The sequence below is a fragment of the Aphis gossypii genome, chromosome 1 (genome assembly GCF_020184175.1).
Source record: "Aphis gossypii isolate Hap1 chromosome 1, ASM2018417v2, whole genome shotgun sequence".
Lineage (NCBI taxonomy): Eukaryota > Metazoa > Arthropoda > Insecta > Hemiptera > Aphididae > Aphis > Aphis gossypii.
Genome location: NC_065530.1, coordinates 11,319,313 through 11,333,076, shown reverse-complemented (window position 1 = coordinate 11,333,076; position 13,764 = coordinate 11,319,313). Strand labels below are relative to the sequence as shown.

General features: G+C 29.4%; 1 protein-coding gene across 1 annotated transcript in view; it reads right to left on the bottom strand.

Annotated features, from left to right (window-relative positions):
• Nucleotides 1–371: 371 nt before the first annotated feature.
• The window catches only part of LOC114128166 (titin), a 106,804-nt gene continuing 93,411 nt past the window's right edge, over nucleotides 372–13,764 (bottom strand). Inside the window, 24 exon segments of the mRNA XM_050206219.1 lie at nucleotides 372–827; nucleotides 1,209–1,308; nucleotides 2,323–2,528; nucleotides 3,265–3,459; nucleotides 3,763–3,867; nucleotides 5,169–5,243; nucleotides 5,347–5,491; nucleotides 5,566–5,720; nucleotides 7,048–7,350; nucleotides 7,584–7,598; nucleotides 7,667–8,124; nucleotides 8,265–8,528; nucleotides 8,618–8,762; nucleotides 8,827–8,962; nucleotides 9,020–9,171; nucleotides 9,243–9,397; nucleotides 9,466–9,580; nucleotides 10,263–10,529; nucleotides 11,260–11,419; nucleotides 11,499–11,865; nucleotides 11,955–12,261; nucleotides 12,468–13,075; nucleotides 13,227–13,417; nucleotides 13,498–13,670. Of these exon segments, the coding sequence (XP_050062176.1) occupies nucleotides 631–827; nucleotides 1,209–1,308; nucleotides 2,323–2,528; nucleotides 3,265–3,459; nucleotides 3,763–3,867; nucleotides 5,169–5,243; nucleotides 5,347–5,491; nucleotides 5,566–5,720; nucleotides 7,048–7,350; nucleotides 7,584–7,598; nucleotides 7,667–8,124; nucleotides 8,265–8,528; nucleotides 8,618–8,762; nucleotides 8,827–8,962; nucleotides 9,020–9,171; nucleotides 9,243–9,397; nucleotides 9,466–9,580; nucleotides 10,263–10,529; nucleotides 11,260–11,419; nucleotides 11,499–11,865; nucleotides 11,955–12,261; nucleotides 12,468–13,075; nucleotides 13,227–13,417; nucleotides 13,498–13,670 (4,994 nt within the window). The 3' untranslated portion in view covers nucleotides 372–630.

Sequence of the window (13,764 nt, the reverse complement as noted above, 5' to 3'; positions counted from 1 at the left end):
TTATGTATTGTTATTATTTTAAGTGTGCATTGTACTATATTTTAGACTGATATATAAGGCTCAATTCGTTAATAAATTTATCAATATAGAAAAATGAACTGAATTATAGGTAATTAAAAAAATATATATTTATTTAGATATACATTTATTCCTTAATACTAAAATAATAGGGAGTACAATAATAATGGATATAGGTACAGCTATAAATTATATTTATAATTTATATTTTAATAACAATTTAAGAATTACCTACATGTGAATTAATTTATAAATAAAACGTAATTTAAGTTACCACCATTTTTTTTTTTATTTTATATATAAATTAAAACACATTAGATAATTATAACAAAAGGGATTTGGAAAGGGTAGGGAATTATTAAACTAAAATTAAAAAGAAATTTTTTTATCACAATCATTTAAAAAAAAAAAAAAAACAAAAACAAGAACATAGAAATTGGTGAGAACGTTTCGTCTCGACTCAGGGAACGTCGATAGAAAATATTTTCACCTCATTCGTATATTGGCGTTAGTTTGACAATAAAAATAGGTAATAATAAAGGATAATAGGTAATAATAAAAATAGGTAATAATATTAATAATTAAAATAAAAATAACAACGATGCTTGTCTATTATTTGAATAATGTTCTCGCGTAATACCAAATGCGGAAGAAGTATTCACTCCTCTTCAACAACGCAGCATTCGAATAAGACGATATGTCAGCGTCCATATTGTTGTCTCTGAGCCATGAAGTAGTGGTTTCCGACGTTTGTGTCAGAGACGGTTTGGACTCCATGACCGATTCTTCAACGTCTGACTCGTAATAATCTGAGCAAATAACATAATATGATATATTAACGAAATGCTTTACCTTACCTTACCTATGCTAATATTAATTCCTAAAATTTCCATTTTTAATGTTTAGCGTCTCAAAACTATTGTTTTTTGTCCGTATCAAAATTAATTTTTTATTGAATAATTAGAAATTTTATCACAGATATTCGTTATGAATGCTCTAACGTTTTATAGGCATAATTTTAGTGTCAATAAAGAGACAATTTTTCCCCACATCCGATAGTCCGTAACTCACATTTTATAATATTATATTTAGTGTTAGAGTGCATTAAAAATAAATGGTAATTTAGCGTTTTAGAGGCATGTACATGATCGGTGACATAAACAAGATCAATAAATTTATTTTATTTTTACCTGTTGGTTTTTGCACGGTGTACGGTTCTTCTGTTTCTAGTGGCTCACTGACGCCAACTTCGTTTTTAGCCAATATCCTAATGTGATACCTATGGTTCTCCTGTAATTAAAAAAATACAATGGATGTAGTTTAGTTTAAGCTTCCATATAGACTATAAGTTAAAGCGTTTAATCAAATCGATATATAACCACAGTAGAGAAAAATAAGGATGGTTATTAATGACTGTTTCCATATAAAAATAAAAGAACACATCAGTTAATGGTTCAAGCTTAATCAGTAAAATCAATTATTAATAAATAATATAAATATTATTTACACAGGATGATGTGTTTAAATAATGTTTATATTTATTGTTTCAAAACATTTAAAAAAATATTTTTTTCAGATTATAAGAAAAAAAAAAGTTTAAGTCTTACAAAATAATGAGTGTATACACATTAATCACATCTTACACTGATTATCTTGTTTGTATATTATATGTACTAATGTACTATGTTCAGTATAATCTCAATTATCCACGGAATAGGGTAATAGGGCTAGGAATCTACGGATAAGTGAATTCCACAGATAATCCAAAAAATTCAAATTCAAATGAATATGTTAAAATTATATGATATAATATGTATTTAAATAAAAAACTAAATCACTTAATTTTAAATAGAATTTAAAGGAAATAAAATTGGAGTGTGCTTTATTTTTGTTTAAACATCCATATATAATATTACAAAAATATTTTATATTTTAACTGTCAAAGTGCCTTTACTGAAAGGTTTCATTAATCTGTGTTTCACTCAAGCCATTTTTCATTCATCACTTTTACTCATTGTTCATTTATGTAACAGATTGTAAATTGTATAAATAAAAAATAAAAAAAAAATAAAATTTTTTTATAATTTTTGTATACATATAGTATGTAGATCACTCCGTGGAAGACTCAAAGTGAATAATCCAACCATGGATAATCGAAAGTACACCGTATATAATATATTCGTGGAATAATACATTAGATTTATGTTCTGATTTAATTACCTAGTTAAGCGAAGTCGTAATTACGTATGTTTTTATAATTTATAATTTGATAATAGCCAATTTTCTGAAAAAATATATATATACCTGTAAATCTTTGATATTGAACTTTTGTACATCCGCGTCCACCCGACCAACTTCCATCCACATAGTTTTCTTCTCGTCCCGAATTGCTATGTTATAACCCAGCAACGGCGCACCGCCGTCCGTTTCCGGTACACCCCATTCTACAATTACTGCGTTAGTACTCAGATTTCGAACTTCAAGCGGAGCGGTTGGAGGCGACGGTACGGCTAGAAATCGAGAAATGATTGAAAATGACGACGATGATAAAAATTACAATTAGTAGTTATAAAATAACAGTAATATGGCTCTTTATTTATATCAATATAATTGTTGTTGTTGTTTTAACGGACAGTATTACGATTCTGTTATATTATAATTAGGGCGCAGAGAGTTGCATAATATATTTTTCTGTATGCTTTCGATTTATAGCATACTAAGTTAGAAATCTAAGCTATAAAATGTTAAGTTTAAAAATTTAAAATTAAAAACGCATATTTTGAATATTTCTTTAATTTTAAGGAAAAATATGCTTATATCTTGATTTTTGTATAAAAATCAATATCATGCATAGTTAATAATTTCTAAAACAATTGATTTTTTCCTTTATTTAACTATGCACTTAACTACTATTGAATAAAAAGCTAAATATTATTTTACAGGGTTATTTCTGTTATTTTAGTCTATTGTTAATTTAACGAGAACTGTGCGATTCTCATTTAATCTTTATAGAGCCAATATACCAAAATACTATCTTATTGTGAATAAGATTCGTTATTAAAGTTGACAATTGACGGTTGTGTTTTTGACCCGACTAAAAACCAACTGGTTACGCGCCATATTTTATTTTTCATAAAATAATGTTTTCGTGCATATTTTGCCTTTTTTAGATCGTTTAACATCCGAGCCCTAATAATAATATTTTTTTGCTCAAAACATGTAATTCACCAACGTAGGTCAACTTACTGGCATGGGTTAACAGACTGACTAATTTCGTTTCAACTGGTTGACTTAGGCCGATGCAATTTTCTGCATAAATCTTGAAGTAATATTCCGATTTTTCTTTCAAGTTTTCTACACAATATTTCATTACAGTTGGTTCTAGCGTAGCTACTTTGAACCATTTGTTCGTCGTGTTCAGTTGTTTTTCAATCACATAACCTGTAGAAGATATATTATTTTGTTATTGTTCTCGAGAAATAGCTTAAAATTATTGCAAAGAAGAAAAAAAACAGTAAACGGTAGAAAACAAGATAACGAAGAAATAATGATGAACAACATTTTAGTAAGATTATTCGTCATTAGTCGTAACGTTTATGATATAGTAATTTATAAAAAGTGGTAAACTGACAACAGCAATGTAATTACATTAGGTGTATTACTATACACTGTATACCAAAGATAATAAGGTATCTATTGTGTTAATTTAAATTTTATCCTTAGGAACATTTTCATAATTCATACCTGTGATCTCAGATCCACCATTACTTTCTGGTAGTCCCCAATGTAATGTAACGGTTTTGCTGGTAATATCACTCACAGTGAATTCCGTGGGCGGGGATGGCGAAGCTAAAAATGATTTATACCATTCAAAATTAATTTTCTTATATTGATTTTAAGATTGTAACGTTAGCATAAACTGAATTTATATTTATGTACACAGTTAAATATAAAATAAATTTTATGCAACTAAATATGGTACAATATGTTCATACTATACTAGCTTAGTAGCTCATTTAAGTGTAAATAATATTAGGCACATTTTAATATGTACAGACTACAAACTACACTGTTAACCATACAGAGTGTCTAAAATGAGTTTTAAAACTTAATACTTGTTTAATTTTAAAAATATTTGTGAACTCTGTAGACACTCTGTATAATGGAATATTGAGAGGTTTCCATAACTGGTGTTGTTAATAACAAACTTCACAATTTTAAAAATACATATTAATTTTAATAAAAGTCTCTTATATGGGTTCATATTGGTTTAGTAATATGATTTACTCTACTAGCAGAAAAACAAACCAAGGAGAAATAATTAAACCAGCTGAAATGTTGAAGTTTAGTAGGTATTTTCATTATAGTATAATATAGTTATTGATACAGATCACCTTATAGATACATTTAAACAATTATATTATAAGGTAAAAAAAAATAATGAATGTTATGTTATGTCTATGTCTACTTAATAAAATAAAATAAAAAAATTAATCGTGTTTCATAAAATAATCATAAAACATGTTTATTATTTATATTCATACGCTTTATGTTCACTGTAATGAAAATAAATTAATTGCATGGTTGTATTGTAAGCTTCGATGATTATTTGTTTTTAAACAATAATGTGATTAGAATATATTATGTACACGTTTTAGTTAGAAATTATATATTTTAATTTTTAAGGTGATTGTCATTTCTTATACTTCAAATTTGTATAAAGTAAAAATATATCAAAATAAACTCTCAAAACAAAATAAAAAATAATAATGATTTAAATTGGTTTAAATTATCAGCACAAAAAAAAAAAAAAATATTAAAACTTAAAACTTAAAGTTTACTTGTATGTGAAAGATTTAATGTACTATTTAGCAAGATACGTTAAAAAAATACTTGAAAATAATATAAACATTTCATTTTAAAGCTAGGAATGTGAAGACGTCATGTGTAGTATTAGCATACTTTCATATTATATATTCATAATATAATAGTATAGAACATAAAATATACTCTTCACAATAGTTATACAATGAAATGAAAATAATGTAAAATCAGTCACTATTATTGATATTAATATTTAATACGAAGTGATATAACTTTGGTTGACAGGACTTAAAAATAGCGGCCAAAGCGGAGAAATAATTACTCACCGGAAGCTCTTGGTTTGGTTGGGAATATTCCCATAAGTACGTATAGTGTTTCATCGGATATTCCATTTCTAAAGCCTATATAAGCAGATTAATAAAAGCAAAAAAGCATTAGCGTGTTAACACGCTGTAGAGCGGTTCTATAGACATCACGTATTTTACGAAATTAATTTTTTCTCACTTATGCGCTTGCCGGCTACAATCGGTTCGTCTGGTTGATACGGTTTCCCGTAGCCTACGTGATTCCTAGCGGTAATCCTGATGTCATAAGACGACCCCTTCTTCAAGTCTGATACTTTTAAGTGTAAGTCTTTCGTGGAACTAATCTGAATATCGAAAAATCCATGGTCAATCACACATATTTTACGTTACGAATTTGTTCATAATTTATTTTATATACCTTTCTCCAAGCTTTTTTGTCTACCTCCTTGATTTCCACACAATAGTCCTCGATTGCTATTCCACCATTATCGAACGGTGGTAACCAAGCGATTGTCAAAGATGTATCCGTCACACCTGTGATCTGCAATGGGCCTTGTGGTGCTGACGGTTTATCTGTGTCATTTAAATAAAAATATTAATTATCTCGTCAATAGTAAAGTTATTATATTATGTTATACGATTTTTTAACCAGGGCTTTGTACCCGAATTATTTATTCGAGTTTTGGGTTTTGGGTGCTGGATGTATTCGAACGTTTAAACATCAGAATAATAAATCTAAACAAATGTTTGGGTGTTAATAATTAACCGTTATTATTCGAGTTAATATTGGTTAATATGGGAGTTTAATAGTGTTCAACAACTCTTTATTGAAAACTAATCTCTTCATAAAAAAAAAAAAAAAAAATGGTTAATTCGAAAAAAAAATTTAAAAAAAAATGATTTATGCTATTTATAATTCAAAAAATAGAATTTACTAACATGAATGAACAACATTTGTTTTAGACTAAACTCGGTTGATTAGGTATCTATTTATTTTGTTGTGGTCAATTTGATTGGATAATTTTATTAGATTTTATTTTCAAGAAAATATTTATTGAATTTACGTATAATTAATTGTAATATGTTTTCGTTAAACCATCTATAAAATCGAACTAACTACAAGAAATACATACGAAAAGATATATCACACGACGATTGTAAAAAATCAAAATTATTCAGGTTTCGGATTAACCAGAATGTTTTATTCGGATTTTTGTAAATTCAGTATTTTTTTTTAAAAAAAAAAACCATTCGGGTTATGTGGGTTTCGGGTGTTACAAATTCGGATTTATTCGGGTGCAAGGCCTTGCTATTTTTAATATAATTGCTTTTAAAGGTTAATATATAACTATATAATACAATATAATATAATATAATATAATAATATATCTATAAATATAAAAGTCAAAGTGGAAATCTTTGTTGCGGGTTAGCTTCGAAACGCCTGGACCGATTTCGCTCATTTTTTTTTGTTTGGGTCGTAATTGCCAGGAGAAGGTTTTTACGGACGAAAAATTTGAGAAAGTTATCGGGTTAGGAAAATATGACGAGGTGGTGATGAAATTACAGAGGCGCCATCTATCTAGCAAATAGTATACTAAATTATTTTTGGTAGTCAATGGCAACCATTTAAATAATATAAAGTAATAATATTTAGTATTATATTTAGTAATATATATATATATTTTTGTTATTGTATTTTTTTTTTAATCAAATAAATCGATATTTTTTTATCATAATATTATTTATAATTATAATTTTTTATTAATGGATTAATTAAAAATATTAATATGAACTGATTATAGGTTCCTATACTGTATTTATATAATTATTTCAATGGGTAATGAACGAAATTACTTATCGTTTATTCACTTAGATGTCCGACGTTCGATGTACTTACGGTATCGACACTTAACAGTAACAGGTTCACTGTCTAAGAAGTCAGATGCTCCAATAGCGTTTTGAGCGCAAACCCTAAACATGTACTCGGCGTCTTCATGTAGCTTTTGCACGCTGTATGCTGATACTTCATGATCTACGTCGGCCACCTTAGACCAGATCATCTTGCCTACGTTGCATCTTTCAATCTGGTATGACGATATGTCCAACCCACCGTCGTCAGATGGTTTGTTCCATTCGATTGTCACTGAGTCCGAGTTGATTTCTTTGATGCGCATCGGACCTTGTGGCGCGCTTGGTTTATCTGTAAATGAAAACAAAATAGTGATTTAAAAAAAAGCGCTAGATAAATTGAGATTCAGTGTTCGGTATTCGTTATTTGAATCGGGTGAAAATGTTAAGACACATATAAGTGGATTTTTCACAGACCCATTCCCTGCGAGAAAGGGGAAAAAAATAACAACAAAATAACGGGATTAGACACAAGGGGCGTGAACAAAACATTACCAACCAGACTGAATTTCGTTTATCCCTTACCGTCCTTATCTGGCTCTAAACACAATACTGTACGTTATTATCAAATTTTATCGATGTTTGCTAAAAAAAAGTGGGTTACTCACCGATAACTTTGAGGTTCAGATTGCACGTGGCCGTACCAGCCGAGTTTGATGCGGTTATTGTATATACGCCAGTGTCGGGTCTCTCCGCCGAATAAATAGCTATTGTCGATGACCATTCGTCTTCATCGTCGTACACGCTTATGTGTTTATCAGCCGTCGGCAATGGCAGGCTGTTCTTCTGCCATGAAACCGTTGGCTTCGGATAACCCTTGTATGCAGCCTTGACCTTCCATTGATTTCGTACTCTAATCATTTGTGAAGTCTCTGATTCGTGAACTTCAATTTTAGGTACGTCTTGTACGCTGAGTTTGCACGATGTTTGTGCAGTGCCAGCTCCGTTGGTAGCTTGACACGTGTAAGTGCCTGTTGTAGATTCGTTGCACTCGGTGATTGTCAACTTAGCCACATGATTTTCAAAGGAGGTAGTCTTTGATTTGTATACGGTTTTGTTTTTAAGCCTTTAAATATAGATATTATTATCACAGGGATGAAATCAATTACTAACAATTAATATTTTGTTAATTAAATTATGCATTATAAATAAATTAGATGATAAGATTTTATATCTATGACGTGATAAGGTGGAGTATACGATTACCATTTAATATCTGGAGTAGGTTTTCCAGTTATTACACACTGAAGGACTGCCGATTTACCCATTCCAATTGATAAATCAGATAAGGGTTCCTGAATGACAGGTGGAGTAAATGACCCAGGACTTGCCATCTTAACATATTTCGTATTATGTGATGCAGGTCCTATTCCAGCACAATTTATTGCTGCCACTCTGAACATTACTTCATGTCCAGTTACTAAATTTATGACTTCGTGAGTGGTATCTGTTACTTGTACTTTATGCCACCTGATAAATTATAATAATAATAATAAAAAAAAAAATTGGTGTACAACTGAAGACATTGAAATATACAAATTAGAATTCTCTTTACTTACACCATAAATTCATCTTTGTCATGATATTCAACAACATAACCTTCAATTGGTGAATTTCCATCAAATTGTGGAGGTTTCCAATGAAGTGTGACAGAAGTGTCTGTGACTTCTATAACGTCCGGAACTCCCGGTTCGCCGGGTACTTCTGTAATACGTATAATAACTCGTTATTAATCAATAAGTTTGTAAGAAAAAAAACCAATACTAACTGATAACAATTATGTCTATATCTGCTGTGGTTTCGCCGTAAACATTTTTTAATTTTAACGTAAGGACACCTGTGTCTACCTCTTCGATCTTCGTTATTGTTAAACTCGCTGATGATTCGCTAATCGAATAGGACACCTAAACCAAAAATGTAATTTATAATTTTTGATTTAATCAGATAAAGAAAATCCATACTCTATTTGATTTTATTAGGACACTCCCATTGATAAACCATTCTACTGAGGGCAACGTAGATGACGTAAATGTTACATTCACGTTTAGATCTTCGCCATTTTTCAAACGATATTCTTTTGGAAGATTATTTATTTTCGGCGGTTCTTCTTTAACTGAAAATTATTTGACATATTAAAATAAGGCAATAATATTCTGACAAAGTTTAAAAACGTAAATAGTTTACCTTCAACTTTTAATTTTGTTGATGTTTTTACATTAACAGCAGTACAAATATATTCGGCTTCGTCATCAGTAGTAGGTTTTTTAATAACCAAAGTGTGGACGGCTCCTTCAGAAATTATTTGATATTTGTCAGATTCTTTGATCACTTTACCTGATCTAAATCGTAAGGTTTTACAATGTTAGAATAAAATATGAATTAAATAAATATTTGACGATCAGGGTACCTTAGCCATTTTACTGGTACATCCGGTTTAGAAAGCTCAACTGTTAGTTTAATATCACTACCTTGAACGGCGAGTGTGATATCAGGTAATTTTTTCACAAAACTGGCTCTTGGTTCTAGAAAACAACAATTGTTAGTTTTGGTTTGCAAATTATCTGTATTATACATAATATTATTTTATGATCTACTAGGTAATTCCAGTGCATTCAGTAGTCAGTTGTTAGCAAAGAGACATACATTATAATGACTAAAAGTGGAAAAAGTACAATTTTACATAGGGAAATTGATTACAAAAATCTGCGTGTGTAACCTAGAAATTTTTGTATACTTACATAAAATTATAAAAGTAATATTATGTAAGTGTTAATTTTGTGAGTTTTATCACAAAAAAATCACATTCATACGCTTTAGTTCATGGGTTCTAAAACTTTTGAGCTTTACGTCCTCTTTTAAACTATTGTATGAGTTTCACTCTCCACCCCCTCACTACTAAAAGATTGATGTATGCTTAATATTTATATGTAAATGTAATATATAAATACACGGATAAATAATATAATACGTCATAATTTACTTAAATGTTGGTTATTGGATTAATATGAATATAACTTCTATGAAGTTTTTTTTATCATATCGTTTCATTTTTCGTATTTTTTTCAAAATTTTTACATCTCCCCCTAGAATTTTCCCCCAGGTTCAGAACCCTTGCTTTAGTTGATTGTTGAGTGTACATGCTTATTTCGTTATTTAAAATATTTGTTCAAACTATGAAAATAAAGTATTATTATATATTAGTACCTTCGACGATTAATTTTGCTGTACAAGTTTGTTCATGAACTTGACATCCATAAACTCCAGTATCAGTTTTTGTAGCTTTGACTATTTCTAATTTCTGTCGTTTGCCATCAATGGTTAATCTTACATTGTTATTTAAGTGTAATTCTTTGCCATCTTTTGTCCATTTAACTAAAGCATCTCCTTTAGTTAATTCTATTTCAAATAAAACTTGTTCACCTGTGGCCACTTTTTGATCTTTTAGTTTTTTTATTATTTGTGGTGCAAGTTCTGAAAAATAACGAGTAGGTATTATTTAAATTCAATATATTATATAATACCTATGTAGTTTTAAGTTAACATAGAAATACAATACATATAATACAATTTACTTTAAATGTTAAGACTTACAAATATGTTACGTGTATAATTTAAAATAAAATTGGAAAGATTCAAGTACTAGTAATTGTTGTGTAAAAAAAAATTAATTCTTTGTCGATCACATGGGTTATATATGTATCTCAGGACCCATAATATAAATATAAATATTCACTAATGGTAACACATCTTTATACTTCTAGTAGGTAAGTATAATCTACGTTATATATTTTAACTTAAGGTTAGGTTATAAAATGTACCTTTGTGTATCTGACTGTATAATCTTATAAATTATAATGCAAATTTATAAGTCTATCTCAATATTAAAGTACCTATAATTGGTATAATAAAAAAAAATAAATAATCGTAAATGTAATGTAAATTGACTAAGCTATTTCAAAGTATAGGTACATAAATAATTATGGAAAGAACGAATTAAAAATAACTTAATAACCTAGAAGATAAAATATAACTAAGATGTATTTGTATCGCGTGCGATAATTGGTGGCACAAAATAATATAGCGTGATTAATGAAAGGTTTGCATTTTTTTAGACTTATGTATATATTTATGTATACGAGTATATAAAAAAATAAAATTTAATAGTATAGTTAAAGACAAATGGTAATTATATAATAAATACCTATAACATTTATTTCTGCTGTACATTCTTGTTCACCTAACGAACATGTATATTCGCCGTCATCGTGAACAGATATGCTTCGAATAATTAGCTTACGTGTTTGGCCGTCTTTTTCAAAGAATATTTTATTTTTCATACCGTCCGTAAGCATTTCACCGTTCTTATCATGTTAACAATATAAAAATTAATAATACTTCAAAATGATTTTATTAAAAAACAATAAATAAGTAATTACATACCTTGTGCCAAGTAACATTCACAGTTTCCGAAGAAACTTCTACTTCCAATATTGCACAATCGTTCTCTTTTACTTCTACATCTTCAAGTTTCTTAACAAATTCTGCCTTTACATCGTGAACTACTACTGTACAGGAAGTAATTTGATCTTTAACCAAACAAGTGTATTTTCCGGAATCAAGAATGCTCGATTTTTTGATAATTAATCGATGGAATCGTCCTTCTTGGTGCAATTCTCGGTGGTCCATACCAGTGAGGTCTTTGCCATTCAATTGCCATTTTGTAGAAACCGTGTGTGATGTTTCACATTCCAAATAAATTGATTGTTTTTCATCAACTTCTAAGTCTGTCAATGGTCGCGTGAATTTCCTAATAATGTTATTAATAATTAATACATAATATTATATAACCACAAAAGTAAATCATTAATGCGCCATTGATGTTTTCTATACACTTACACTTGTGGTACATCAACTGAGACCCTGGCACCATGTGTGGCGGTGCCAAATGTGTTTGATGCTACACATTTGTAATCACCGGCGTCTTCTTCACTATCAGCATTGACGATTTCCAAAACTATATTTTCACCATCAAATACTTCCTTTTTCTTAGACGAAGCTAGTAATGGTTTATTATTTCTGAACCAAGATACTATTGGAACTGGGTTTCCGGTTACCTTAGCAATCAACGTAATAGTTCCTTTTTCTTTGACGGTTTGTTCTTGGAAACGTTCAATAAACAACGGCGCTTGTGGACCTGGGAGTTCTGTGAATTTATTTAAAATAGTTATTTACTTAAATATTATTTTACAATAAAATAAAATTTCGGGTAAATATGATGAATTGTATTATTATTTAACGAAGTAATAATAATCATAATAAAAAATAAATGATTTTTCAATTCAAATTAGAAATGTTTTATTTGATTTCATAATGTTATTCAAATTATACAAACACAGGTATATAACGTACCTTCAACTGCCAGGAAACATGTAGTTTGTGCATTACCAAGTTTGTTTGAAGCGATTACAGTGTATTTTGCAGAATCACGGGGAGTTGGGTTGTTGATGGTTAATGAATGTACACCATCTTTGGTCACAACAGTTTTGATATCTGTTATTTTCTTACTATTTTTTAGCCATTCAACTATAGGCTGTGGCTCTCCACTAATTTGGGTACTTAACACTGCAGTTTCTCCCTCATTTATAGTTATGTCGTAAAGAGGTTCAAGTATTTGTGGTTTCTCTGGTAATCCAGTTTTAACTTTGAGCACTAAATCCATTTTGGCCTCACCTTCTCTGTTTCTTGCTATTACAGAGTATATACCTTCTTGATTCTTTTGGACGTCATTAATTTTAATGCTGCTCACATAGAAGTGCATATCTGAGTATGTATTCACTTTTATGGAATCGGTGATCGAAATTTCTCTACCATTATAATGCCAGAATATGTCTGGCTCTGGCACAGCTACAAGACGACATTCGATTGTAACATCTGAATGCTCTGTTGTACACGTGGCTTTTGGTTTACGTGAAAATGTTGGAGGTATACCTTCTAGTATATCAGCTAATGATGATTCTCTGAAAATCACATATACACTCATTAATAATATATATATATATAACTATAACAAGATTTTATTATAAATTATTCGCTATAGTCTAATAACAATTTTTAATGGTTTAAATTTCATTTTTGGACCCAATATTTTAATAAATGTGTTGTTTATACCTAGACATGCTCTTTCTAGAAAGACCTGTTACATCAGAGCCATGGTCTGACAATGGTGCTTCAACGGTTAATTCTGTAGTACTAGATGCAAACCCAGCTACGTTTTTAGCAACACAAGTAAATGTACCCGCATCTTCAGGAAAAACTTCTCTAATTATTAATGTGGCAACATTGTCTTCATCATAGAATATCTGAAATTAAATATATTCTATAAGATGGAGAACTAAATATCGATTTGAAAATAGATTTATACAAAAATTAAAATTTTTACTTGGAAATCTTGAGAGGGTTTAATTATTGCAGTTTGTCTAAACCATGTAATTTGTGGTCTAGGATTTCCTTCTACATGACATTCAAACTGAACTGTACCACCATCAGGCACATGCTTAGGTTGAAGTTTTTCGATAAAACGTGGAGCTGAAGGTTTTTCATTTGAAGCATGTCCTTGAAGAATTTGATTTATGTTTAATATAATTTAAAAACTTTATTACAAATATAAAAATTTGAAGTGAACATATAAAATACCAATATATATCTG